This window comes from Colletotrichum chrysophilum (genome assembly GCF_026319265.1).
Source record: "Colletotrichum chrysophilum strain AFK26 chromosome Unknown scaffold_62, whole genome shotgun sequence".
Classification (NCBI taxonomy): domain Eukaryota; kingdom Fungi; phylum Ascomycota; class Sordariomycetes; order Glomerellales; family Glomerellaceae; genus Colletotrichum; species Colletotrichum chrysophilum.
Window position 1 is genome coordinate 26,288 of NW_026517349.1, and position 24,210 is coordinate 50,497.

The following is a 24,210-nucleotide window of genomic DNA, read 5'->3' on the forward strand; positions in this document are numbered from 1 at the left end:
CCGATGGATTTTTACCATAGATTTAATATGCTATCTCTGTTTCCCGTGTTGTGTTATTGCTTGTCAGAAAATACGTGATTGCAGTCTTCTTCGCAGAACCAGATACGTTCCATCTTGATAGTTCATGTGTCATGAAAGTTTGATTTTGAAGGCCTAATCGTAACCGCGGGTTTATGTACGTCTATTGAAGAACGGTACAAGTTCAACTACATTTGTCTACTTCAGATTTGCCTCCATCCTGCCATTCTCGCATTTTCCTCCCCCAGATCATCCAAGTATCTTCGCACACGCTTCACAATGCCCTTGGAATCCAGTTCGAAACGATCATAGTTGCTGGGGTTAGAGGCGGAGTACCCGTAAGAAACCATGCTGATACTCGCTGTGACGTATCTTGCCCATGTCGTTGCAACGTATTCTTCCACACTCACAATCGGAGTACCGTCCGTAGGGAAAACGCTGCGGCGATACTGCTTACTCTGTTGATCAAAGTGGGTGAAGCTGGGACAGCTGACAACACGAGTTGGAACGCCACAAGTAGATAGCGTTTTCGCGGCCTCGACGGCATAATGGAGATTTGTACCGCAACTGGCCAGAGTGAGCTTGGCTCCAGCCACATCTTCGATGACATATGCCCCTTTCGCGACCTTAAATCGATCAGTCGACGGCACTGCGCCAGTCGGATCTCTTCCTAGGGATAACATCGTTGGGCCCTCGCGGTTGTTCAATGCGAGCATCCAAGACCCGATTGTTTCCTCCGCATCGCAAGGCCTGATGTACGCAAGATTAGGCATCGCGCGATACAAGGAATCGATCTCAACTGGTTGATGGGTTGGGCCGTTTTGTCCCTCGGCGAATGAATCGTGAGTGGCGATGTGAATGACCGGTAAATGGCTCAAGGACCCCATGCGGACGCCAGGCGCGGCCTGGCGATGTTGTGTCAGCTCTTCGCCATGTCGAACAAATAACGAAAGGACAGTCAGGAGCTTACATAGAGATAAAACATGAAGAATGTTGCAGTAATTGGCAAAAGCGTGCCAGGCCCATATGCAGCCAGTCCGTTGGAGATTGCTGCCATTGCATGCTCGCGAATTCCGTATCGAATGTAACGCCCTGCATAGCTGACAGACGGGTGGCATACATCGGCTTCGAGGTAAGGGACCTTGTTTGAGTTGACGAGATCGGCGCCCCCGCCAAATAAAGTCGGGCAGGATTTCCAGAGCTTTTCCAGAAGAACACCGTTGACCTCACGAGTTGCTAGCCCCTCGAATTGGCCTGCCTCGATTTCACTGAGCATTTGAGGTGCTTCAGTCCCGCGGTCGCCATTTCTGGCTCCATGGAACTCCAATGACTTCTCCGGGTACGCCGATGCATACTTCTGTAACATGCTGTTCCACTCTTCTTCAAGCTCCTTTCCGCGCGTCTTTCGCTCGCGAAAGTAGTCCAGAGACGGTTGTGGGACTTGGTGCGTAGCTGTTGGGTCTTGTCCAGCTAAGCGCTTCGACAAGGCCACACTTTCGGCATCAAATGCACCATGATGAGCCTTGAAAGTACCAGCGACATTGGTACCCAGGCCGATGACTGTCCGTATGTTGATAAAGACGGGCTTGCCTTTCAACGACTTTGCGAATCTGAGCGCTGAGACCACTGCACTAACATCGTGGTTGCCATCGGCGATCTCCAAAACATGCCATCCCGAGGCGCGCATCTTTGCATTGACATCCTCATTGTTGATCCAGTCAAGCGGTCCGTCGCAGGTTACTTGGTTATTGTCGTAAATCAGTACCAAGTTGTCGAGCTGCATACTACCAGCAAGGGAGATAGCCTCGAGAGCAACCCCCTCCATGAGGCACCCGTCACCAGTCATGCAGTATATTCTCGATTGCACGACATCAAGTCCTGGTTGATTGTAGCGCGCCGCGAGATGTTTAGATGCGATGGCGAGGCCGACAGCATTGGCGATGCCTTGGCCCAAGGGGCCTGTCGTGACTTCCACTCCAGGAACTTCGATTTCAGGGTGCGCGTGGCAAATTGTCTTGTAGCCGTTTGTTTTGGCACTTCCATATCCTCTGATCTCGTCCATGGAAAAGTTGTCATATCCAACCAAATAATTGAGTGCATAAAGAAACATGGCGGTGTGGCCTTGACTGTTTTGTCAGCTCCAGTACAGCTATAGACGCCAAATAATTCCAATTCCTTACCGTTTGAAAGCACAAATCGGTCTCTGTCAAACCAGCTGGGGTTGTTGGGGTTGTAACGCATGACATGTTTGTACAGGGCTACCCCGATGGCCGCCATGCCAATGGCTGATCCCCCGTGGCCGCCTCCATTTTGATTGCAGATATCGAAGATCAAGTTTCGCAGAGCAAGCACGGCAAAGTCGTCGTCGTTCAAAGTCTCTCTCCAGCCTTTCAATTGGCCATCGATATGTCCGTTGAGGCCGAGGGCAGGTGGCGGTGGCACAAAGCTTGGTTTGTCTCCGTTAAGGAATGGCTGCTGCCCTGAGCCTGAGGAGACACTCTCGATGTGAAAGCTGCACTGATTCTCTGATGGAGGCATATTTGGGCGTGTTGTACAATGTTGCGCGATATCTACCTCGATTGAACTGAAACGGCGACGCGGTGAGGTGTTTTTCTCGTTCAACCAGTGAAGGGAGGATTTTCGACAAACAGAGCTGCGCGTGTGGCAGTCAATTTTCTTTGAGGCTTTGTTATAGTCAATGTCATCACCCCATTTTGCCGCCGAGGTGCTTCCCGTTTGTCGGGTTGATGATGGCTAGTCCTCGGCCGGCACCCGGCTTTTGTGGGGCGCTCGGCCATCAAATCCGTGGCTGTGAGCATCGGGACTCAATGTCCGGCCACAACCTGGAATGAAGAATTTCCATGCGGAAATCGGATCAAGCGCTATTACTCTGCATGATCTCATTTTTATTTGATGCCAATCATTGCACTTCCGATCACAGAACGGCTCAATAATGCCGGATGGAATTGATCATGTGTCTTGTGAAAATGATTGCGGGATTCGGGTCCGGAGGGTGCCATGTCAGCCCAATCTTCAAGCACATGGTTTGAGCTCCTAAACTGATCCTTCCATTAAGATTGAAATGAAAACTTAATGTACGTGTTCTCTCCTACATAGTCGCAGCATTCCTCTTGACTCAGAAGCAAACATCGACTTCGACCCGTTGTCTCGACCTCGCAACCAACTTGTATAACTTCTCTCCCGATACAAGAATATGGCTTCTAGCATCGTTAATGCGCCTCAGCCTAAGGCGGATGTCAACCGGTACTTGAGCAACTCGGTGCACGATCTTCTGTCTCTCAAAGGGCGAACCGTTGTAATCACAGGCGGCGCTCGCGGACTCGGGCTAGCGTTTGCGTTAGCAGTCGCCGAAGTAGGAGGTAACATCGCCATTCTTGATGCAGCCCAAGAGCCCCATGATCACTTTTATCGAATCGAGCAAGAGCACGAAGTCAAGATCAAGTACTACAGGTAGGCATTATTTGCGGCTTGTGGCGCAAATTTACGTGGCTGACTAGGCCTCTCCACCACAAGGAGCGACGTCACAAATTACGATATTTTGAAAGAGACATTCAGCAATATTGTCAAAGACTTCGGTCGAATCGATGGGCTGTGAGTCATCCTTGGTCCAATATTTGAGCTTCTCTGGGTCTAACGCATCGCAGTGTCACTGCCGCTGGCATTTGTCCCGACGAGCCGTTCTTGCAAAGAAGCCCCGAGTCCGTGGCCAAATGCATGAACATCAATGTCCTCGGCACTTACTATGCCGCGCAGCTAGCAGCTGCACAGATGGCTAGCCAAGAGCCAACTGATTTCAACCCCCGCGGAGGCTCCATCGTCATGATAGCATCAATTGCTGCGTACGTCGCTAGCAAAGGCCAGACAACCAGTGACTACTGCTGCAGTAAGGGTGCAGTGGTTGCCTTGGCCAAAGCTCTCGGTGTCGAGCTTGCTGCGAGCGGCATCCGTGTCAACAGCATCTCTCCAGGGTCTGTTATATATTAGTCTGAGTTTTCAGAAGTTAACACTAACATGGTGCATAGATACATGGCGACTGACATGACGCTGGACTTGTGTAATCGTTATCCCCATCTTGGAGAAATCATGAACACAGAGCCACCCATGCGGCGAATGGGTGATCGCACTGATCTAAAGGTTCCTGTGGTGTACCTGCTGTCAAACGCGAGCGCCTATCACACCTCAGATGATATTTTGATAACCGGAGGCATCCATGCTGGCAGGCTGATGTAGAGTAGAGTTAATAATATGGGCCAAGATGGCATCAACGATCAGCATCTCAGCTTCGTACCAAGTTCAGATCAATTGCCATGTGTCCTTTTTTTTCTTTTGGTGAGATGACAGGTCCAAAACTGATCTACTTATTTTCATTTATGTTAAAGTGCCTGTTTTGATATCTCGGTAGTAGTTCATGGGATGCGCAGCGACCGAAACAATGGCATTCCGCACGTTATCCATCTCTTGTGTCAAGTATTCAGCCGTTTTGCGTGCTGCGCCAAGGCCTCGTTCACTTATTTCACTGAGTTGAACTGGCTGTCGAGATTGGAATAATTGGTGCGATTGGGCTGTGCTAAAAATTGCGACTCTATGCTGCCGACATCAGTACTGGCGTAAACGGAATCCGCCTTTGTCTTGAACTTCATTATTGCCAAATCGACATCCTTTGCTTCAATTCCCGACCGTTGTTGAAACAAAAGGTGCTCGGCACCTCCTGCTCGTATGCGGAACTGACCTTTCGAACGCAATCATGTTAAAAGCTGTGGACCCCTTTCTTAACTTCAATCTACTCCAAAACATTTCTCCCACATTTTCCCGCACCCTTTAGTACTGATTCTACCTACCATAGATAGCAGACGCCTATTCTCTACGGTCATGGCTCTGCTTATACACACGTCTTTGGACCAGGCTTACAGCTGCCGACTCATCTCTAGTCGTCTGCTCAGTAATTCCACAGGCATAGATTGACCTTGGAGGGGCTTCAATTCAGAGAACAAGGCTTCATCCTACCAGGAAAGAGCTGAGCACAAGAAAACTAGTCTCGTTATTACGCGCCCGGCTATTCATTGAAGTATCACCAATAGGTAAAACCCCTTGTGGGAGGATGAAAACCTAACACCGTATGAGGTCAGACAATCCTGATAAATCAGTTTCCGTTGCGTTACTAACTTCTTGAGGTTTGGAATGAACCTTTGCTGTGAAGTTCTTCAGTATCTACGCTGCATTGCTAAACTCATGATTATCTCCTCCTTCTTGGATTGGGGGCCGATTCTACAGACAATGTCGGCTGAGATCTTCCCTTCTTCGCTTCATGCGAAGGGCGTGGCCTACACAACCATGCCAAACTAGCTAAAAGACCACGTCGTCACTTCACCGCTCTAATTCAGGACACGGGTTTTGGAGATTATCTCTGCTTTTTTGCGTCTTCTGCTTGCCGGTCATGGTCTCGGTCCGGCCTACAGTCTCGGAGACGTGTGGCCCCGCCTTTGAATAGATGGATCAGACTTCGTCGACGATAGCTAAGTGAAAAATAATCGCCCGCGCCCTGATTAGAAGTGCGATGTCCACTCGGGTCTGCCGGAATGCAGCCAGGGGCTGGAGAACAACACTTGATTCAACCAGGCTCGGCCGCGCTAGGGGTTGGCGGCCAAACCGAGAAGCCAGCCTGGAACCCAAAGAATGTTGGCAATGGCAGGTTGCCGACGGTCTCCTACGTTTAGCTTCGAACAGTTTTGGTGGGTCATGATGTTGCCGAGTCACGGTGATACCAAGTGGTGGTGTGCAAGTCATCGGCTCGGTCTTTGCAACTCCGTATGATTAGTGTGTGGCAGCAAAGACGAGAAATCAACGAGCCATCTCCGATGCTTAGGCTTTAAGTCACCAGTCATGCACAAGATAGCTTGTTGTTAGTATCATGAAGGCCCCTTAACAAGCGAAGGATGACCAGGGCAGTCGGACAGGGACCGCTTCCGTCGTCAGCGTATTTGGAATATGCCATGTCCGATTGGACGTGTTGTTGTGATAAACCCCAGATTTCCTGGAACATAGACCGGCCGGGCTGTGTCAGAGTCCGGTGTGAGAACTGATGTGCTGTTGCCCATGTGAATTATCCGTAGCATCCATACTTTAGCTACTATCATCAAGCTTTCTTGACAGCGCCTGGAGGGCTGTTTACTGTCGGACTTGGCTCCGTACTCCGACCACGTGACTCTTTTATCAGGAAGGCAGCTGTCAGATCGGTCGGCATAGCACGCCGTGAAAGCCGACCTTTGGCGCACGGCAGCAAAAGAGACTTCGGACGGCCCCACAACTGATAATGTCCCCCAAATTCGGGCCTGGGCCATTCCCAGATATGTATTCTTCAACTTTTGCATGCTACTCTCCAGAACAACGAAGATATTGATTCTTTACGTAAAATAAACCAGCTGCTCCTTGACTACTGACGTCATTGATAGATTTCCCCAGACTATTGTGCTGCGCTAGTGCATGTTGTAGCCAGGCTGGTCAGCATGTTTGTACTCTACATCCGGCTTCCCCACCCCTTCCCGCGTTTTCAGCTCCACGCTCAGCATCGACGGGTGGAGGCACAGTTATGAGAAGAGGATTAGCGGGGGTGGAGGTCAGGCGTGAGGACGTTGAAACGATGCATTGTTCCTGTTTGCCAGCGGCTTCTTCAAGGTGCGCGGTCTACACAGGCAGTTTCTTACGGGACGGACAGCTCCCAATTTTCGCGTGAGGCAGATTCCATAACAGGCATTCCGTATCAATGATTCTCAGTGCATACGGTCGCCGCGCTGGCGCACAGGTTTCACTGCCTCATTCCTTCGCCGCGGGTGGCGACCCAAGACCATCATCGCATGTACGTCGCGTGACTTTGATTGCGCCGCAGCTGAACGAGGCTTTGGAGGTAATTGACTTTCTTGCCGGAGAGACAGCACCTGTCTGGGGTCTTGGTCCGCCTTGAGCTGCCTCGCTAGCTACTGCCGTCATCAAGGGCCAATCCGAAGTGCAGGGGGCCAACGGAGTCACCCTATCTGCACACACAGGCAAGACAAGGAGTGGCAGCACTCGTCGCACTAGATTACAGGGAGGAATCAGGACTTGTGGTGTCGATGCTCCATCCATGAGGTGCATTTGTTTTGGGAAGTTGGAAGCTCAGGGAATTATCGACAAGAATAGGAAAAGAGATACCGCGTCATCATGGGCCGGAAAGAATCACTCGGATTGTTAGTCCGATACGGCGCCTGCATGTACCTAGAAGGGTAAGGCGGCTGTATTCATCGTTTCGGCTTCGGGAGGCGCTGCCATGTGCTCCGAGCCGCAATGCATGTACTCACCAGCTTATCGAATAACGCATGCTCGTCGGCTGTTAGAACTACAGAAGCTCGCACTTATCTCGGGCTCTCAGGCGATCCTAGCCTCATCTTTATCTCAACTTCGGAGACGACTATCAGACTACACGCGTCTACTTTTGACATGCTATCTTGTCTTTGTTTTTTCTTCGCCAATTCCTCGCCAACTCTCAAGAGCTGAAAGCAGTCTTTGTGGAGTACAATTTCAGGCTGGTTGGCTGGCCACATGCACACACACACTACGGAGACGGCGGTCCCCCACTTACGGCAGCACGGCATGGATCTCAGCGTGAGCAAGGCTGCAGACAGGCAGGCGAGGATTGCAACATATTTTGATGGGATACCTCTACGACCAGTCGCTGCAAACGAGGACTAGGCAGCGGGATGCCGAGTGCAATGTCAACAAATGCACTTCCCTCGATTGTGCGGATACAGACGCAGAGTTTGTACCTTCATCCATTATCAGCGGGTTGCGACCGGTAGCACACCGCTCAGACATCGCCACACCATCCCTAAACATGGGATCAGTAGAGGTTCATCAGCTTGCCTCCACCCCCGTGCGTGTCATCCAATCCGGTGGCTCGTGTAGAAAGTCGCGCAGTCGAGACCTATTCATGAATGTTGGCGCGTTGAGCAGGTCATCCCGCCTGCCCGCGCGTCAGTCCGGTCCAACGAACAGCGATGTGGCACCTATTTGGAGGCACAGTGGCTGTGTAGTTCATGACATCTACACCAGATACCGCGATTGGGCTTCTTGCCAACGTTCAACATCGCATTGTCGATACTCACAACTAGTGAATGGGAGATTCCCAAACGCGATCAACTTTCACTGGCTATTTAGGGCCCCGCTGATACCTCGCATGAAACAAGCGGGCGAACTCAGTATTACTACCCGACGGCTATTCGCTTTAGTACCTACTACACGTGGTGCCTGGAGAAGCCCGCCAGTCAAATGGAGCAAAGTCCAATGGTCGCAACGGCAAATGACACCGCCGACTCCAGACCTGAGATTGTGCAATCACGTCGCTTGTAGCGCCTGTTGGAAACGCCAGGCAACCCTGGAAGATGACGATGTGGTGTGGGGTAGGTGAAACTCTACGGCGCACTCCAGTCTACAAGAAGAGAAACGGGTTGGTGCGAATGAATCGGGTACAGGGTCAAAGGCACGTCAGCCCACATATCTTTAATGGTTGGAATTGTGCCTGCGTATCCAGAGCGGTCCATTACAAGCTGGACTTGGCATATTCCGCCTGCCCGCGCTTTCGCCAATGGCGCAGCTAAATGCGACCCATCATCCCTCGTCCCTCATCCCTCCTTGCGTGTCCTTGTCAACCCCCGACGCTCGCTACCCATGCCCGTGTTATCAAGCTATTCCCAGCTTAGCTCACTGTCCCCGCTGGCTGAAAGGGCTGGGTTTCCGTAGAAGTACATTGCAACAACGCCGGGCAGCGTATGTGAAGTGCCATGTTGCAAGATTGTCAGTACACTACATACCTGTTCCCTGCGTGCTCGTGTTTGCGTGCCTTCTGGTTGGCCATCTCGCTTCTCCAAAGGTGCTCGAGGGACCCTGAGTGGACCGAACGAGTGGACCACCGCGCGGGACCGTATGCTGGAGACTGGAGCCCCCGTTGGCCGTTGAGCCCTCCCCGTTCCGACCGTCTCGCCGTGTATCCCCCGTGCCTGGTTACTCTTGCTTTCCCTGCTATCTCCCTGTTTTATCTGCGGTGTTCTTATATCTTGCCATCCCTAATTCCCTTCAACCCCCCCGAGCTTCAACCACACTGCGTCTGCGCCAATTGGACTCCTGCTTACATCGCATTACCTTCCTCGAGCCACATGTCCTGACTTCACACATCTTCTTCTGCCCCATAACACTGCCTCGACGGTTTGAATCTCTCTTGCGCCCATCATGGCGGCAGCAAGCGAGGACAAAGGCGCCATTAGCGCTCTAAACCGGACCAACACACGAAGCGACGACAGCGCACCCAACGAGAAGCGCGGTTCGATCTCCAACTCCTTCCGCCAGAGCGGAGAGGTTCATGTCAGCAGCCAGAATGTCGACCAGCTCCAGCGACACTTGACGAACCGACACATTCAGCTTATCGCTATTGGTGGCTCGATTGGTACTGCTCTATTCGTTAGCATTGGTACCGGCCTACAGCGCGGAGGCCCGGCCAGCCTGCTCATCGGCTACACGCTTCATTCTGTCATGGTCGGCCTTGTCAACAACTGTATGGCCGAGATGTGTGTTTACATGCCAATCACTGGATCGTTTATTCGATATGCCGGCAAGTGGGTGGACGAAGCCCTCGGTTTCATGGCGGGTTGGAACTTCTTCCTTTATGAAGCATTCCTCATTCCGTTCGAGATCTCTGCGCTCAACTTGATTCTAACCTTCTGGCGTGACGACATTCCTGCAGCTGCAGTCTGCGTTGCTTGCATCGTCCTCTACGGACTGCTCAATGTCGTTGCCGTCAAGTACTTCGGCGAAGCAGAATTTTGGCTGGCTAGCGGTAAGCTTTTGCTCATCGCAATGGCGTTCTCCTTCACCTTCATAACCATGGTCGGCGGTAACCCTCAACACGATGCCTATGGCTTCAGAACTTGGAAGAACCCGGGAGCTTTCGCTGAGTACATCAATACCGGCGATCTTGGCCGTTTCCAAGGCCTGCTAGCCTCCATCTTCTCCGCTGGATTTACGGTCGTCGGCCCCGAATACATTTCCATGGTGGCTGGCGAGGCCCAGAGGCCTCGTATCTACCTGAAGCAAGGTTTCAAGACGGTATACTGGCGTTTCGGTATTTTCTTCATCGGCAGCGCCATCGCCATTGGCATTGTAGTGCCCTACAACGACCCAAAGCTCGAAAACGCTGGCGCCGGAACCGCTGATGGCTCGCCCTACGTCATTGCTCTGAAGAACATGGGCATTGACGTCCTTCCTCATATCATCAACGCCCTTCTTTGCACAAGTATATTCAGCGCCGGCAATGCCTACACCTACTGCGCTATGCGCAGTCTCTACGGTCTTGCCCTCGATGGCCAGGCACCGCCCATCTTCAAGAAGTGTCTCAAGAATGGCATTCCCATCTGGGCTTTCGCGCTGGTAATGCTATTTCCATTGTTGTCATTCTTGCAGGTTTCAAACAATACGGCAAAGGTCGTGACAATGTTGCAAAGTTTGACGCAGGCCGCGCAGCTTCTCAACTATGTCATCATTTGTGTAGTTTATGTGTTCTTCTACAGAGCCTGCAATGCCCAAGGCATCATCCGGAGAAATCTGCCATACTATGGGTACTTCCAGCCTTACTGCGCCTACATTGGAATCGTGTGGATGACATTCATGGTCACCTGCTTCGGCTACGCTACCTTCCTACCGGGCCATTGGGATACCCTGACCTTCTTCTCTTACTACACGATGATCTTCGTGGGCATCATCACTTTCTCGGCTTGGAAGCTGTACAAGAGAACACGCTTTGTTCCTGCTGCCGAGGCGGATCTTATCTGGGATAAGCCTATCATTGACGCATACGAGGCACAGTTTACCGACCCACCGAGCTCGTTTCGGGGTAGTATTCGCAAGCTATTTGGGAAGAACAAGAAGCATGAATCAGAAATGGTCGCATGAGTAATCTGACAACATCATCACTGTGGTGGATGGAAGAGACGATGAGGATACCGGCATGAATAAAAGTACCAAATCTAATTCTTCTACGACGACGCTTTCAAAGTGCCTTGCGTCCATTTATTCAAGCTGCGCAATGCGCATTTGATGTCTCCCGATGATTGTTTCTGGCAAAAAGCGGCGGATGGCTCTCTTGCTCGTGTATGGTGTATCCACGTTGGAACAAATGGCAGGTGAGCCGCTTTATCCAGCTACATCAATGTTACTTGATGAACACATTGTGCACTAAACTTTCGAAGAGCGCTCGATCGATAACCGCTCCAAAACTGTCACCACAGTCAGCATCATGATATGGCGGCATGCAGCAGAACCAAAATACCCGTGGCACTTCACTGCCTCCCGTAGTTTCCCAGCGAGAGCCTGGAATTTGTACAGTTCAAGACCACCGAAATTCGTCTGAGCACGGATGTATTCCCAAGCTTGAGTCGGCGTGATTTCGTCTTCCGGGCATAGCGATGACGATAGATCCAACAAACGATTGAGAAGCTCTTTTGGGGCTTTTTCGTAGGGCGGTAAACCCATATGATTGGGAATCTCCGCTGACGTGCCTGTGATGGAGAATAGCTGTGCCGAAATTGTCAAAGCGTGACCTGTCGGCTTATGTGGATTGCCTAGATCGCCATGAAGGTGCCCGAGACAAGGATTCTCAATGCTGAGGTGAAAGATCAGTCACGAACTCAACCCCGAACGAAAACTCTGAAATCTTACGTCAGGACAAAGTCCATTCCAACCAATGTGTGGTCAAGCCCACATAAACGAGCGGCAGGAGGCACAAGTGGTGAAGGTTGTCTTGTAACATCCTTAAAGGACATATTCCATGAAGGCCATTCGTTGACGTGCGAGACGGGCGGGCCTTGGACTGCACTGGCTTGGCTTTCTTCGTTTGACAAGAATTGAATTGGAGATCGATGAGCATCTATCGCCTGTAAAACATCCGTGTCGTTCTGCGCCGGCTGTGGGGAGATTGACTCCTCTGGTGTCCATGGTGGAGAGAGCTGATTGAGCAGCGGAGTATGCGAGAGATGTTGTCCGTAGGTAGGATCAAGCTCCAAGTCGTTGGAAAGATCGACTCCATGATGCCGTAACATCTGCGTGAGTTGTCGAATTGTAACACAATATTGCTCGCATTGACGAGTAAGTTCGGCTTCTCGAGTTTTCGTCTGTGCGACTTCCTTTTCCAATGACTTTGTATAGATTTCCTTCCGATCACGATACGATCTGCAGCTTCATTCAGCACTTCCCTTCGTGATCTCACTAGAGATATTGGTTATCGTACTTCTGAGCACGCCGAAGTTGTGCTCGACGTTTTTGTACGGGGTCTTCCTTTGGGGCTGCAAAAGGTATGTTAATTGAGTTGAAGCTAGGTACTAGATGTTCGCGATTCTAGATAGCACTCGCGCAAATTTGGCACTGACCTCCCGGATTGAAGATTTTGAAGATTTTGCTGCTCATGGTTCGATCTTTTGGAAGGTCTGGTCGCTTCGTGTTGTGAGAAATCAAACGTACAGTGTGGCAGGCTTCTATAGCATCCGCGGGACAGAGGGATAAATATGCCCTGAACTACGTCCGTGTGAGGAACACCGTGTAAGCAAGGGGTAGAGGCTACCCAAATTCAAGGTTTGGAGTCTGTGGGTGGCTTCGGCAGTTCAGCCGAAAATCAAGCAGCTTTCATTGTTTCATCTAGCGCGATGAGAATATCAGAGTTTCCTCTTGTGGTTAGCTCCCCCAAATGGATCAGACGAAGCTGATACTACGATCCGCGACACCGTCTCCATTCACAAGGAAGGCTGGACAGTCTAAGCCAACCAGTTTAGTCAGAATCCTTCAATCCAACCCGCGCTCTGGAATCGTCTTGTCCGAAAAGGGAAATCTCGATTACACGAGTTATGTTCTTCATTTCAACCACTGCGGCTTCTGGACGAGAATTTGTGATAAGTATTAGCTGGTTTATCAGATCTAGAACGGAAATGGATGGATTCTATAAGTACGAGATGTTGCCCAAGTGTGTTCATTGTCCAGATCATTCCCTAAATCACTGTTTAAATCATCTCCTACCTTTTCCGAGTACAGGCCCTCGATTTCTTCTATCGTCATTCCCACCATCAAATCATTCAATCATGTACTTGAGATCACCGATGCTTGCATTCTGCCTGCTTGGACTGGTGTCTGTGGCTGCATCCAGAGCATGCAGGATTCCTGATCGCGCCAACGGCAAGATGCAATCCGGCAGAGCAGCCTATTTCATCACCAATGACCAAGCCAATGCCATTGTCGCTCTGCCGATTGGATCAGACGGGCAATTGTCTGAAGGGACCATTACCTCCACTCGTGGCTCTGGTATGTCCTCTGTCAATGGCATGACAAATCAACCAGCTGCGCCTGATGGGCTGGTCTCTCAGTCTGCTGTAGCATTAGCTGGAAACGTGAGTATGCTGTGAGTTCGAAGTGCTTTCATGGTCTGACTTCACATCTTGCAGTATCTATTCACTATCAATGCTGGGTCCAATACTATTGTCATGTTCAAGATCGACCCAGCTAGCCCGACGAAACTCACAATGATCGGGCAGCCAGCTACTGTCCCTGGCGAATTTCCCAACACGGTCGCTGCTTCAGAGAGAAACCACCTCATTTGCGTTGGGACTACTGGTGCGAAGGCTGGAATCTCGTGCGCATCGTTTTCCGACTCTGGCATGGGCCCAATGGACAGTCTCCGCGCCATAACATTGAATCAAACTACCCCGCCAGTCGGACCAACCAACACTATTTCTCAAGTCTTCTTCTCTGACGATCAGAAAAGCTTGTATGCTACGGTGAAGGGTGATCCGGTCAAGAACAACACCGGCTTCTTTGCTTCCTATCAAGTGGGCCAAATGGCTGGCCACGCAGCAGTAGCTGAGCAACCACAACGCTCTTCGCCGGCTGGAACAGCTGTTCTATTCGGATCATTCAACATTCCCGAGTCTAACAACGTGTTTGTCACAGATGCATCATTTGGTGCTGCTGTTTTATCCGTTGATCAAAGTTCCAAACTCGCCACGGTCAAGGCGAAGGGTGTCATTGACGGACAAAAGGCTACCTGCTGGGGCACCTTCTCCAAGGCATCAAACTCAGCCTTCGTCACGGATGTGGGTTTAAACAGAGTGGTGGAGATGTCTTTGACGGATGCAAGTGTCAAGAACATCGTCGATCTCAGCTCTAACGGCGACCAGGGTCTCATTGATCTCAAAGCTGCCGGCAACTTCGTCTACGCGCTAGCTCCAGGAAACGGTACCACCAGTGCAGCTGTAATGGTTCTTGATACAGTTCAAAAGAAACAAATACAGCATCTCCAGTTGCAGAATATGGGGGTTGGGAAGAACGCTCAAGGCATGGCCATTCTGATCTGATTTGCATTGTGTATTGGGTTTTATGGTGCCAACTGGTCTACTATCGGGGCTGTAATCATCACAGGATATAGCTTACAATGATTTTGGGCATCTCCATAGGCATTATCACATAGTTCAAAGTGCTTTGTTCGATGAACGAAGCACAGTTTCGTTCTCGCTAATGGTCTCGTGAAGTACAAATTGCTGGAGTCTTAATATGAGCACTGCCCTGAGACTGGAGCCAATCTAGTTGATTTCAATCAATCCATCGGCGGCCCAATTTTCTCTCCTCATGACTATGTCTTAGTGTTACACCTCTGCCTTGCGTCTAGCTACCTTCGCCCGATGTAGCCCAGCCATAAGAGGCTTTTTGAACCAAGTTATAAGACACTTGTTGTCTTTCCCACGTCGAGGACTCTTCAAGCAGCTTGATCTCAAATTCGAACATCAAGGTAGCAAATACGAGACGCATCTCGTTGTATGCGAGACTGGCATATGTGTCAGCTACAGGTTTCTAACTCGTCTCAAGGTCATTTTACGACTTACGGTACTTCTTTCCAATGTAGCTGCGAGTTCCGATACCAAAAGGTTGCAAGGCCTCCCTTCTATCACTGGCATACTTGATATCCTCGCTGGGCTACCTCTCATGCACGACGTCGTCAGGATCAGCGAGGTTGCTACTTGGGCGGAAACAAGAATAATGACCAATACCAATCAAAGGGCCTCCGGGAACGAATCGACAACAAATTGTAGCACCCTCCGGAGGAAGCAAACGGGGGTGGTTGCTATTGGCGGGAGGGTAGATACGCAAAGTTTCGTCCAAGACGGCTATGAGGCACTTGAGGTCTCCCAGTCTGGCAAGAGTGATCTCATCGACGCTGCTTGACTGGCCTCGAAGCTCATGATGATGTGTTTCTGCAGATCGGTGATGCCCTCAGGCTATGATTGAGAAGACTTTGAGTAAAGTTGGCACATAAGCAGACAGGTTTTTGACATGGAAAGGTCGGTTTTCTTGCATTTGTGTACATGGGCAGCGGGATACTAATACCGACGAATGCATTAGAGACGGGCGAGCTCTCTAAGTGACCGACAGGCACGTCCAAGTATTATGTTACTACGTAGAGGTAAGTCTCATTAGCAGGTTCGCATTAACCCCCGCACTCGTGATAGAACAAGAGTGTCGTCATGCCGGCGTCCTTGTGTCACTGATCAGACATCAACTATTGGACTTTTTGCAACTCTGCGGGCGCTACACTGTTTCAGCATAGTACGTTGGGAACTCGTTTGCAATGTTTTGTTATCCCATTGAATTTTATCAAGGATTTCTACCTCATTATTAAATGCCCGATTCCTTCGACAGATATCATCTTGACTGGGTAGCATTTCCAAGCAACTGAGCCTATCGTCATCGAAGAATCCTCCACAATTTTCTCATCACGCAGCCTCTTCTGCCTTTTATGAAGATCCGCTGTTGTCTGCGCAAGCGAACGCACCTCCGATTAAACCGTTTGCGTAGGCATCAATGATGTTTTGAACAACACCATATGTACCACCAATAGTGAGGAATACAGCCAGAAGAATCATCAGCCAGTTAAGCCAGTAGACCATGACCTTCCACCAGCTACCTTGGCGGTAGTGCTGGTGGTCGTAGACCCAGAGATATCCCGGAAGTCCCAGCGCCAGTGGCGCAAACGTCAAGCTTCCCGCCAAGGCCAGAAGGTAATTGAAGATGGGGATGCCAGAGGCAATCAGGTACGAAACAACAGACATGCCGAGAGTGCAGGCAAGCCAGACAGACCAATGCACGATGGAGTTTTTCTGCAAGTGGACTGAGTCGCGGAGAAGACGAACGAAGAGGTACTTCGCCGCAACGTGGATGTAAAGACAGGCACTGACCATGAGACCTGTCAAGCCAATCCCGTAGGAGACCTTCTTGATCACATCTCCTGCGCTTCCGAGAGATGGAGAGGCCACCCATTGACCGCAGTATCGGTAGACAACCAGTGAGAAGGTCAAGTACGACGCGGTAACAATTCCCATGCAAAGGTAGACAGCCTTGTTGTAGTCCCTGGGCTTCTTCATCTCCGAGATAACGGGAAGAAAAGCCGAGGTACCGGCGCCCGAGCAGAAGATGGTAGCGACGGAGGTGATGCCAGTGACAAAGTTCGGGTTGCCGATCACGTGGTATCCAAGATCGAAGTCGCCAGTCTTAGGGGCGGCGGCAGGTCGGTCCACCTGGGTAACTCCGACACTAATGCAGCGATTAGTTGTTGTATATGGGAAGAGGAAGGAGTAGTGACTCACACAACAATGAAGACGGCGACATAAACCGAGATGAAGCCAGCCCATGTCAGCCAGGCGATTTTCTCGAACTTGCGGGCACTCGCAAGGATGAAGACGCAAGCCGTTGCAACCAACATGTAGGAGTTGGTACAGATTGCGTGGTTAGAAAGAGCGTTGAAAGCAACCGATGTGCCAAATATTCCTGAAGCGCCAACGATGGCATAGGTGACGAGGAACAAGACGCCAACAACCTCTTTCAACCAAGTGCCACCAACGACGTTGGCCATATCAGCGATGGAGTGACATCCGGCGTGTGCATTGCGGAAGTTTCCTTGGATGATCGCGCAGTACGTGTTCAAGAACTGCCAGCCCAAGACATTGATGGCACCAGGAAGCGCGCCCAAGACGTACATAGCAGACGGGATTGTGAGCACACCAGTGGCGAAAATGACTTGAATATGTCAGCTTTGAATACGATAACTCCAGGACTAGGGTTTCGATTGCATACCCTTCAAGAAAATGACCGAGGCATGGACCCAACCAACCGTGCGAAAGTCAACCGCTCCGTCGCCTCTCTTGAAGACCTCATAAGCATCTTCAGGGTTTTCGAGCTTGCCGGCGTCAATGCTGCCGCTGCTACGGACCGGTGCCGGCGTGATCGCATCGGACTTCTCAGAGGTTGTTTGCGACATTTCGACGGTGTTAAGTCGATACTCCTGGCCGGTCGATGAAATGTTGGACGGCTTGTCTTTCTGTCTATTCAGGAGACGCAAGACATCGCCCGAATATCATTTATAGGATATAAGCGTTTCGATGGATTTGGAGCATCTGGCGATATGGCCTGTGACAGGTGAGCAGGTCAAGGAAGTCAGAGGTGGCTTATCTCGTAGCGGCAAAGAGTTCCCGACCAAGATAACCATCGACGTGGAATCCACCCAACCCCGCGAGCAGCGTCAGATGCCGCCCCAAGATCGTGGGTCACGTACCCCTGGCAGCAGCCAAAGTCAAAAGCATGTTCAGGGGGTAAGACAGCATTCAGTGGAGGTTGGTTGTGGGTCGACACGGGGCTCCTCTGATAACGTTGGGGTATATCGAAGCCTGTTGGGGTATTAATGTTATGAGACTATTGCCGGCGTTGGGGTCAAGATACCAACTCTCGGATTTGGGAGGTGTGCTCCAATCTTGACCTCCATTGATATGGATCAGACGTCATGAACGATAAGCGCGGGGTAAGGAGCCAGGAGGCTTCCTGAACGATATGATGATTAGTCTCCAAAGTTTATGGGCATACACCACAGGGTTTAGGAGTGTGAGGTGATATTCTTCATAGGATCGCTTGATTGAGATGTGACCAGCAGACAGGGCGGTTTGCCATAGATCTGGCCCCGACGATTGTCACACGGCGTGTCGACAGATTTCTGAGTCGTGACATGGTATCTTTATTCCTCTAGCTATGTGCCTAGGCTTATGATTGCTTCAAAATCGCTCCAGGTGCTGCGGGCATCACTGCACCCTCGGCAGGGGCCGTCTTGGACTTAAACTCATCGCAGATTTGTGCCATTGTAACGAACTCGACGCCCTCGTGCTTCTTCATATGCTCAATCAGCCTTTCATGCATGAGTTGCACGTGGGGTCGACCAGACACATCTGGGTGGATGGTCAATGGGAAGATGAACTCGTCGTACTCCCGATAGAAGTAGTCGAAGTGGTCCCGCCAGATGTCCTCCACATCTCTGGCGTTTACAAAGCCGTGACTGTTGGGTGCGTCTTTGATAAACATCATCGGCGGAAGGTCGTCGAGATACCAGTTTGCCGGAATCTCGACGAGTCCAGTCTCCTGGCCCCGAACGAGGGGTTTCATCCATTCAGCGGCCTTCTTCTTGTAGTCAATCTTAGTCCATGAGTCGCCAGTCCTCAGATAGTAAGGCTGACAATCGTGATGGCTCATGCTGTGGTCGTATTCGATACCGTAGTCGAGAAGCAATTGCGCGCCCTCCTTGCTTGTCTCCCACCACGGTGCAACACTACCTCTCGGGGGCTTGCCGGCAAACTCGGTCAACATGCGATATGTTTTATCGAGAATCTCTCTCTGTTGCTCGATCGTCATGTCGGTTGGGTTTTCGTGTGAGTAGCCATGGAGGCCGATCTCGTGGCCAGCATCTCGGACGGCGGCCATGTCCTCGGGGAAGGTTTCGAGGCTGTGGCCGGGAATGAACCATGTCGCCTTGATGTCATACTTCGCAAGGAACTTGAGAACTCGCTGGACACCGATTGTGCCGGCGAAATATCCTGGAGATGCTTAGTTTCACCTTCGCTAATTGTTTGCCATATGCGAAGCTCTTACCCCTACTGATATCATTTGAGGAATCCTCCCCTCCATATGAGCCCAACCATCCTGCGACCGCATCTACGTCAACGCCGTAGCTAACGAGAACACGCTTCTTGCCCATATCGACTCAAGGAATTGTGGTGCCGAGGAAGCTAGGCAAACAAGGTAGAGCTGCGTCTAAAGTTGTGACAGAACGCGTGTGCGGGGGTTAATGGGAGAGAGTTTATTGTTTTGCTCACAGATAGCGAGGTGACCGGCCTTAAGGAAGGTCGCCCACCACACTCAGCTCACTGGCTAATGAGGGGTAATTCAATCTGGTAAGCTCCATTAGTCCGCCAGATGCCTTTGCTGCCAGGGACCATAGCTTATCGCGGGGTGCCGGGGCGGGTCACTCAAAAGGCATCGTTTTTCCCAGCAATTTGATTGGAGGATTAGATCTTCATCAATCGATTTGCGAAATGTTGCTAAAACTAGAACTGAGGAAAGAAGAGGGGTGATGCTGAAAGTGGGTGTTGTCGGGGATTGCTCCGTACACTAGAGGAGAGTTGGAGACACTTCTGCGAGGAGTTGGAGACTAAAATCCTCCAAGTGAGGGGCGTCAGGTCCCTCTTTCAGAGAGAGATGGTCTCCAACAGCTGCTGTTCCCTCATTATCGCAACTGGGCCTGGATATGGCCCAATTTTGGTCGTGACAGGGTCGATCGACGAATGTTGCTCCTACGACATAACGAGTCCACCCTCTCAGTCGTATCAGTCTGACAAGAAGTTTACTTGCACCATGACGCAAATGACGACCCCAAGCATTCCCCCCCTTATGAGGGCTGCCCAAATATCTGAGGTTAGTTTTTCAGTCATGTCATTCAGACAGGCAGAGACTAAAGTGTTGCAGTACGGTAAACCCTATGAGCTGGTTGAGAGACATGTGCCGGAAGTCCGCGACAACGAACTTCTTATCAGAGTTCATGCGGCTGGCTTCTGTCACTCTGATCTACAAGTGCTGCAAGGGCAATTCAAGTCGCCTCTAGGCATGATCCCATCACACGAGCCTGCCGGTGTAATCGTCAAAGTTGGCGCAAAATGTAGTCCTGCCTGGAAGATTGGCGACCGGGTTGGTGCACTCAATTACAAGAATTCGTGCGGGGAGTGCAGTGGTTGCGGATTGACGAAGCGCACGAGTGGGCAACTTGATCCGCGGTTCTGTGACAAGAGAGAAACTGCAGGCTTCCAACACGACGGCGCATTCGCAGAATATCTATCGATTGATCCAGAGACCACAGTCCGTCTGCCAGCATCACTATCGTTTGACCAGGCTGCGCCTTTGATGTGTGCAGGGGCAACGGTATGGGGATCGCTGGAGAGAGCGACGGCTGGGCTCAGCCCGGGTGAGACAGTGGCTGTTGTTGGTATCGGCGGGCTCGGTCACCTCGGTCTGCAGTTCGCTACCGCCATGGGATTCGGCACAATAGCCATCGACAATCGACCGGCTGGCAGGCAACTTGCCACGGAAATGCCTAATGAAGCTCTGAAGCCAGCGCTGGTGGTTGATTCCGGTGCTGAAGACGCCACTGCAAAGATCATGGATTTCACGAACGGCGAAGGCGTTGCTGCTGTAGTGGTCTGCACTGACTCTTTGGCGGCCAACAACTGGGCCTTATCGATACTGAGGATTGGAGGCGTCATGGGTGTGCTGGGTCTTCCGGCCGACGCCTGGAGATTTGACTCAAGTGTGATTGTATTCAAGGAGCTCACCATCCGTGGAAGCTATGTTGCCAGCCGAACGGCAACAGAGAGGATGATGAGAATTGTCGAGGAAGCTGGCGTCAGATCGCACATTACACTCGTGCCGTTTGACGGGATTCCGGGTGTTGTAGAAATCTACCAAGACAGCGCTTTTAGGGGCAGGCTCGTGGTCCAGGTAACAGAGTGAACACCTTTCCGCTTAGAAAGTCCACCTACATACAATCGGATGGTGACAAGCTCTACCTGCTTTGAGGCTTGGTGGATAAATCACACGAGACACGTATTTCCTTCATTCCCGCCCTCAAGTCTGGTGAAGGCACGTTGCTGGGTATGTAAATGCGACAGATGCAAATATGGCCAGAGATGACAACAGAGGGTCAGCGACAGCGACAATGACCTCAGCTGCAGCAGCAGCAAAGTGTGGCAGCAGAGACAGGGGCAGAGATAGTCCCAATCAAATGAGCTTGCTTTCCTACTGGACTGAACAGGGCATCGCCCCCCTGGCATCTCTACCACCAAACCAACAAACCGGGTGACAATGAAACTGTTGTTTATGCAACATCTCCCTCCAACTTTGATCCCCACGGTTTCTGAGCTTTTTGCCAAAATTTCACGTCACTTCACAGCTTTAGCATCTCGTTCAGCGCTGGATGTGGAGCTGGGGCAAGAAGACTTCCCCGACTCGCGCGGTTCATTACCAACTTAATTACCCCATCGACCCTTCTCCAACCCCGAGACGCGACTAATGGGGTCGTACCGCCCGGCGGGGTCATTCTCCTGTCATCGCGTCCACTAATGCCGACTTCATTCTGTTTGTCATCGGAGGCCCTTCTCGCCACAAACCGGTACAGTGACCCCCGGAAGTTGTCTCCGACATTTCCTCGCGGCTCCATCATGGATCATGTCTTGATACACATATGAGCAACCAGTTGGGCTGGCTTCAAGCGGCATCCGTGGAATACACGCTGAGCTCGCAGTAGAAACTTGGTCAATTGCCCACCATGTCTGTATTCTTCAAGGATATCTCATCGTACGGCCATCAAAGTTGTCCACTTGACTAACAGACCTCTTGCTAACTGCTCTATCTAGGGATAATCCTGTCCAGAAAGGCGACGTCGAGAAGCTACTCGAGCCGCTTGGTCTGACGATCAAACCCGAGGAGTCGGCCGACTACCAGAGACTCCTAGCCGCGGTCCACGACTGTGCAACCCGCATCGATCGCCTACCGGACTACCAACCAGTCCCCGATACGAAGAAATACCCCCGCGAAAATATCCATATTCCTACAGCAGAAGAGCAAGAGTTTGGTCATGCTTGGGCGCACCGGTTTCTAATCCGAGGAGATCAATCCGCGAAGGACCCTTCGTCAGGGTCACTGAAGGGTAGGAGCGTCTGCCTGAAAGACTGCATCGCTGTTGCTGGCGTCCCGCAGTTCTTTGGCAGTGACGCCTTTCCTCCATGGACACCGTCAACAGATGCTACCGTGGTGACCCGAGTGCTAGATGCCGGAGCCGATATCCTGGGTACAGCAACTTGCGAACACTTCTGCAATTCCACGGCGTCGTTCACTAGCGCTCAAGGCACGATCGAGAATCCATACAGAGAAGGTTACTCTACAGGCGGTAGCACCTCCGGCGGTGCGGCACTGGTTGGTTCGGGAAAAATTGATATTGCTCTCGGCACGGATCAAGGAGGCAGCATTCGAGTTCCCTCGTCCTTCTGCGGATGTGTCGGAGTAAAACCTACACACGGCCTGATTCCCTTCACCGGCTTCACAAGCGGCGATGCCATCGACGACCACGCTGGACCCATATGCCGATCCGTCATGGAGGCTGCCCAGTGCCTCGATGTCATCTCAGGCTATGACGGCATCGACGACAAGTCATTGGGTGCTGAAGCCCACGGGTCATATAATTTTGCCAACTTTCTTCGTTCAAGTTCCGGTCGCCTCGATGGGATCAAGATCGGTATTCTCAAAGAAGGTTTCCACCAAGAGATTGTCGATCCAAGAGTCAGAGACCACGTCCTGATGGCGGCACAGAAGCTGGAAAGCCTAGGAGCTGCGGTGGAAGAGGTTTCCGTGCCGCTCCACCTCGAGGGCCCTTCAATTTGGACTCTTCAGCAGCGTATTTCAGGCTCTTCGGGCATACTGGGTCGCGCTACTGGCCACAGGGGACTCGGTCTCACAGAGTTTGAAAAGGCTCGACTGCCATTCACTGATCCTAGCTTTCATAAGCTATTCCCTTCAACCAAGAACACTGTCATCAACGGCCTGTACCTGCAAGACAAGTTCCCTGGGCTCTATAGCAAAACGGTCAACATTGGTCGTCAGATCAGTGATGCCTACCAGCGGGCTTTTCAAACGTACGACGTCATCATCATGCCAACGACACCTTTTGTGGCCCCGCGACACGGTGCTCGGGACTCGGTCTTGGGTTCATTTGAGCCCACAATTGGCCTCACAACAAATACGGCTGTCTTCAATGTCACTGGACATCCAGCCATGTCCATGCCCGTTGGCTTCATTCCCGCAAAAGATGATGCACAGGTGATGCTGCCGGTTGGTATGCAGATTGTTGGCGGGCTATGGCAAGAGAAGAGCATACTGAGAGTTGGACACGCTTGGGAAAACAACTTTGATTGGCGGGCTCTCAAAAACACCGAGGAATCAACTAATCAGGTACATGACTCCCCTTTTAATGGAGCGAGCATGAAGTCAAACAGCAGGCCCGTGCCTGAAGTAAATAGCACCACGTCACCCACCCTCAAACGGGTGAAACTCTCCGCCTGAGAGCAGACGGCGAGATCTCATCTATTAAAATCTCAAAATAATCACAGTTGATTCATGTTGAATTCTCGTTTCCCAGATTACAAGTCCAATCAGTTGCAACGATACGTTAACGTGCTGCCTGCTTGTTTTCTTTACCAGAGACATACGTTCAGTCTACTGGCATGCTTTCAGTGAAGCAATGGGTAAGAGATCGAGAGAAATGCAAGGACATGAAACGTAAGAGACAAAGACACAACCAAGAATATCCGCAGCTGTCGGAGACATGGATGTGAATGGAGGCAGAACCAGAGAAAATTGTGGCGGCGAAAACCTCAGAGGCAACAGACACTGACGTTGCGATAACACGGACAACGTCGGTCTCCCCAGCGGTGGGCACATAAAGAACCCTTTGAGAGCAGTTCAGTTTCAGACATTAAGGGCTGTTTGCTACCCGTAATTTTCACTCTGGAAGACACATCGTTGTAAATCGAATGCAACACCAGCAACGAGTCTGTCACAACTACGCTCGTAATAGATAGATCAGTTAGATTTGTGGCTTTTTGGATACCTCTGATGAATGTATTTAATTGATTGTGTAGCCGCCATCAACGACCAGTGCGTGCCCTTGAACAAATGACGCCTGGCTAGAACACAAGA

At 51.1% G+C, this 24,210-nt stretch overlaps 7 protein-coding genes across 7 annotated transcripts; 4 read left to right on the forward strand and 3 right to left on the reverse strand.

Moving 5' to 3' along the window:
- Positions 1-221: 221 nt before the first annotated feature.
- Positions 222-2,556, reverse strand: COL26b_007562 (uncharacterized protein; the record flags this gene model as incomplete). Its single annotated transcript, XM_053180348.1, has 3 exons — positions 222-923; positions 1,139-2,139; positions 2,199-2,556. 3 exons carry the CDS (start codon positions 2,554-2,556, stop codon positions 222-224), a joined length of 2,061 nt encoding a protein of 686 aa, XP_053035644.1.
- Positions 2,557-3,232: 676 nt separating this feature from the next.
- On the forward strand, positions 3,233-4,269 carry COL26b_007563 (uncharacterized protein; the record flags this gene model as incomplete). Its single annotated transcript, XM_053180349.1, has 3 exons — positions 3,233-3,489; positions 3,684-4,007; positions 4,062-4,269. The coding sequence occupies 3 exons, from the start codon at positions 3,233-3,235 to the stop codon at positions 4,267-4,269; spliced, it is 789 nt and encodes a 262-aa protein (XP_053035645.1).
- A 5,025-nt stretch (positions 4,270-9,294) lies between these two features.
- Positions 9,295-11,010, forward strand: COL26b_007564 (uncharacterized protein; the record flags this gene model as incomplete). Its single annotated transcript, XM_053180350.1, has 1 exon — positions 9,295-11,010. One exon carries the CDS (start codon positions 9,295-9,297, stop codon positions 11,008-11,010), a length of 1,716 nt encoding a protein of 571 aa, XP_053035646.1.
- A 2,273-nt stretch (positions 11,011-13,283) lies between these two features.
- COL26b_007565 (uncharacterized protein) lies at positions 13,284-14,453 on the forward strand (the record flags this gene model as incomplete). Its single annotated transcript, XM_053180351.1, has 2 exons — positions 13,284-13,490; positions 13,545-14,453. The coding sequence occupies 2 exons, from the start codon at positions 13,284-13,286 to the stop codon at positions 14,451-14,453; spliced, it is 1,116 nt and encodes a 371-aa protein (XP_053035647.1).
- A 1,434-nt stretch (positions 14,454-15,887) lies between these two features.
- COL26b_007566 (uncharacterized protein) lies at positions 15,888-17,407 on the reverse strand (the record flags this gene model as incomplete). Its single annotated transcript, XM_053180352.1, has 3 exons — positions 15,888-16,683; positions 16,737-17,166; positions 17,224-17,407. 3 exons carry the CDS (start codon positions 17,405-17,407, stop codon positions 15,888-15,890), a joined length of 1,410 nt encoding a protein of 469 aa, XP_053035648.1.
- A 773-nt stretch (positions 17,408-18,180) lies between these two features.
- On the reverse strand, positions 18,181-19,165 carry COL26b_007567 (uncharacterized protein; the record flags this gene model as incomplete). The annotated part of the gene is made up of 2 exons (XM_053180353.1): positions 18,181-19,004; positions 19,060-19,165. The coding sequence occupies 2 exons, from the start codon at positions 19,163-19,165 to the stop codon at positions 18,181-18,183; spliced, it is 930 nt and encodes a 309-aa protein (XP_053035649.1).
- A 2,619-nt stretch (positions 19,166-21,784) lies between these two features.
- On the forward strand, positions 21,785-23,574 carry COL26b_007568 (uncharacterized protein; the record flags this gene model as incomplete). Its single annotated transcript, XM_053180354.1, has 2 exons — positions 21,785-21,813; positions 21,873-23,574. The coding sequence occupies 2 exons, from the start codon at positions 21,785-21,787 to the stop codon at positions 23,572-23,574; spliced, it is 1,731 nt and encodes a 576-aa protein (XP_053035650.1).
- Between the last annotated feature and the right edge of the window lie 636 nt (positions 23,575-24,210).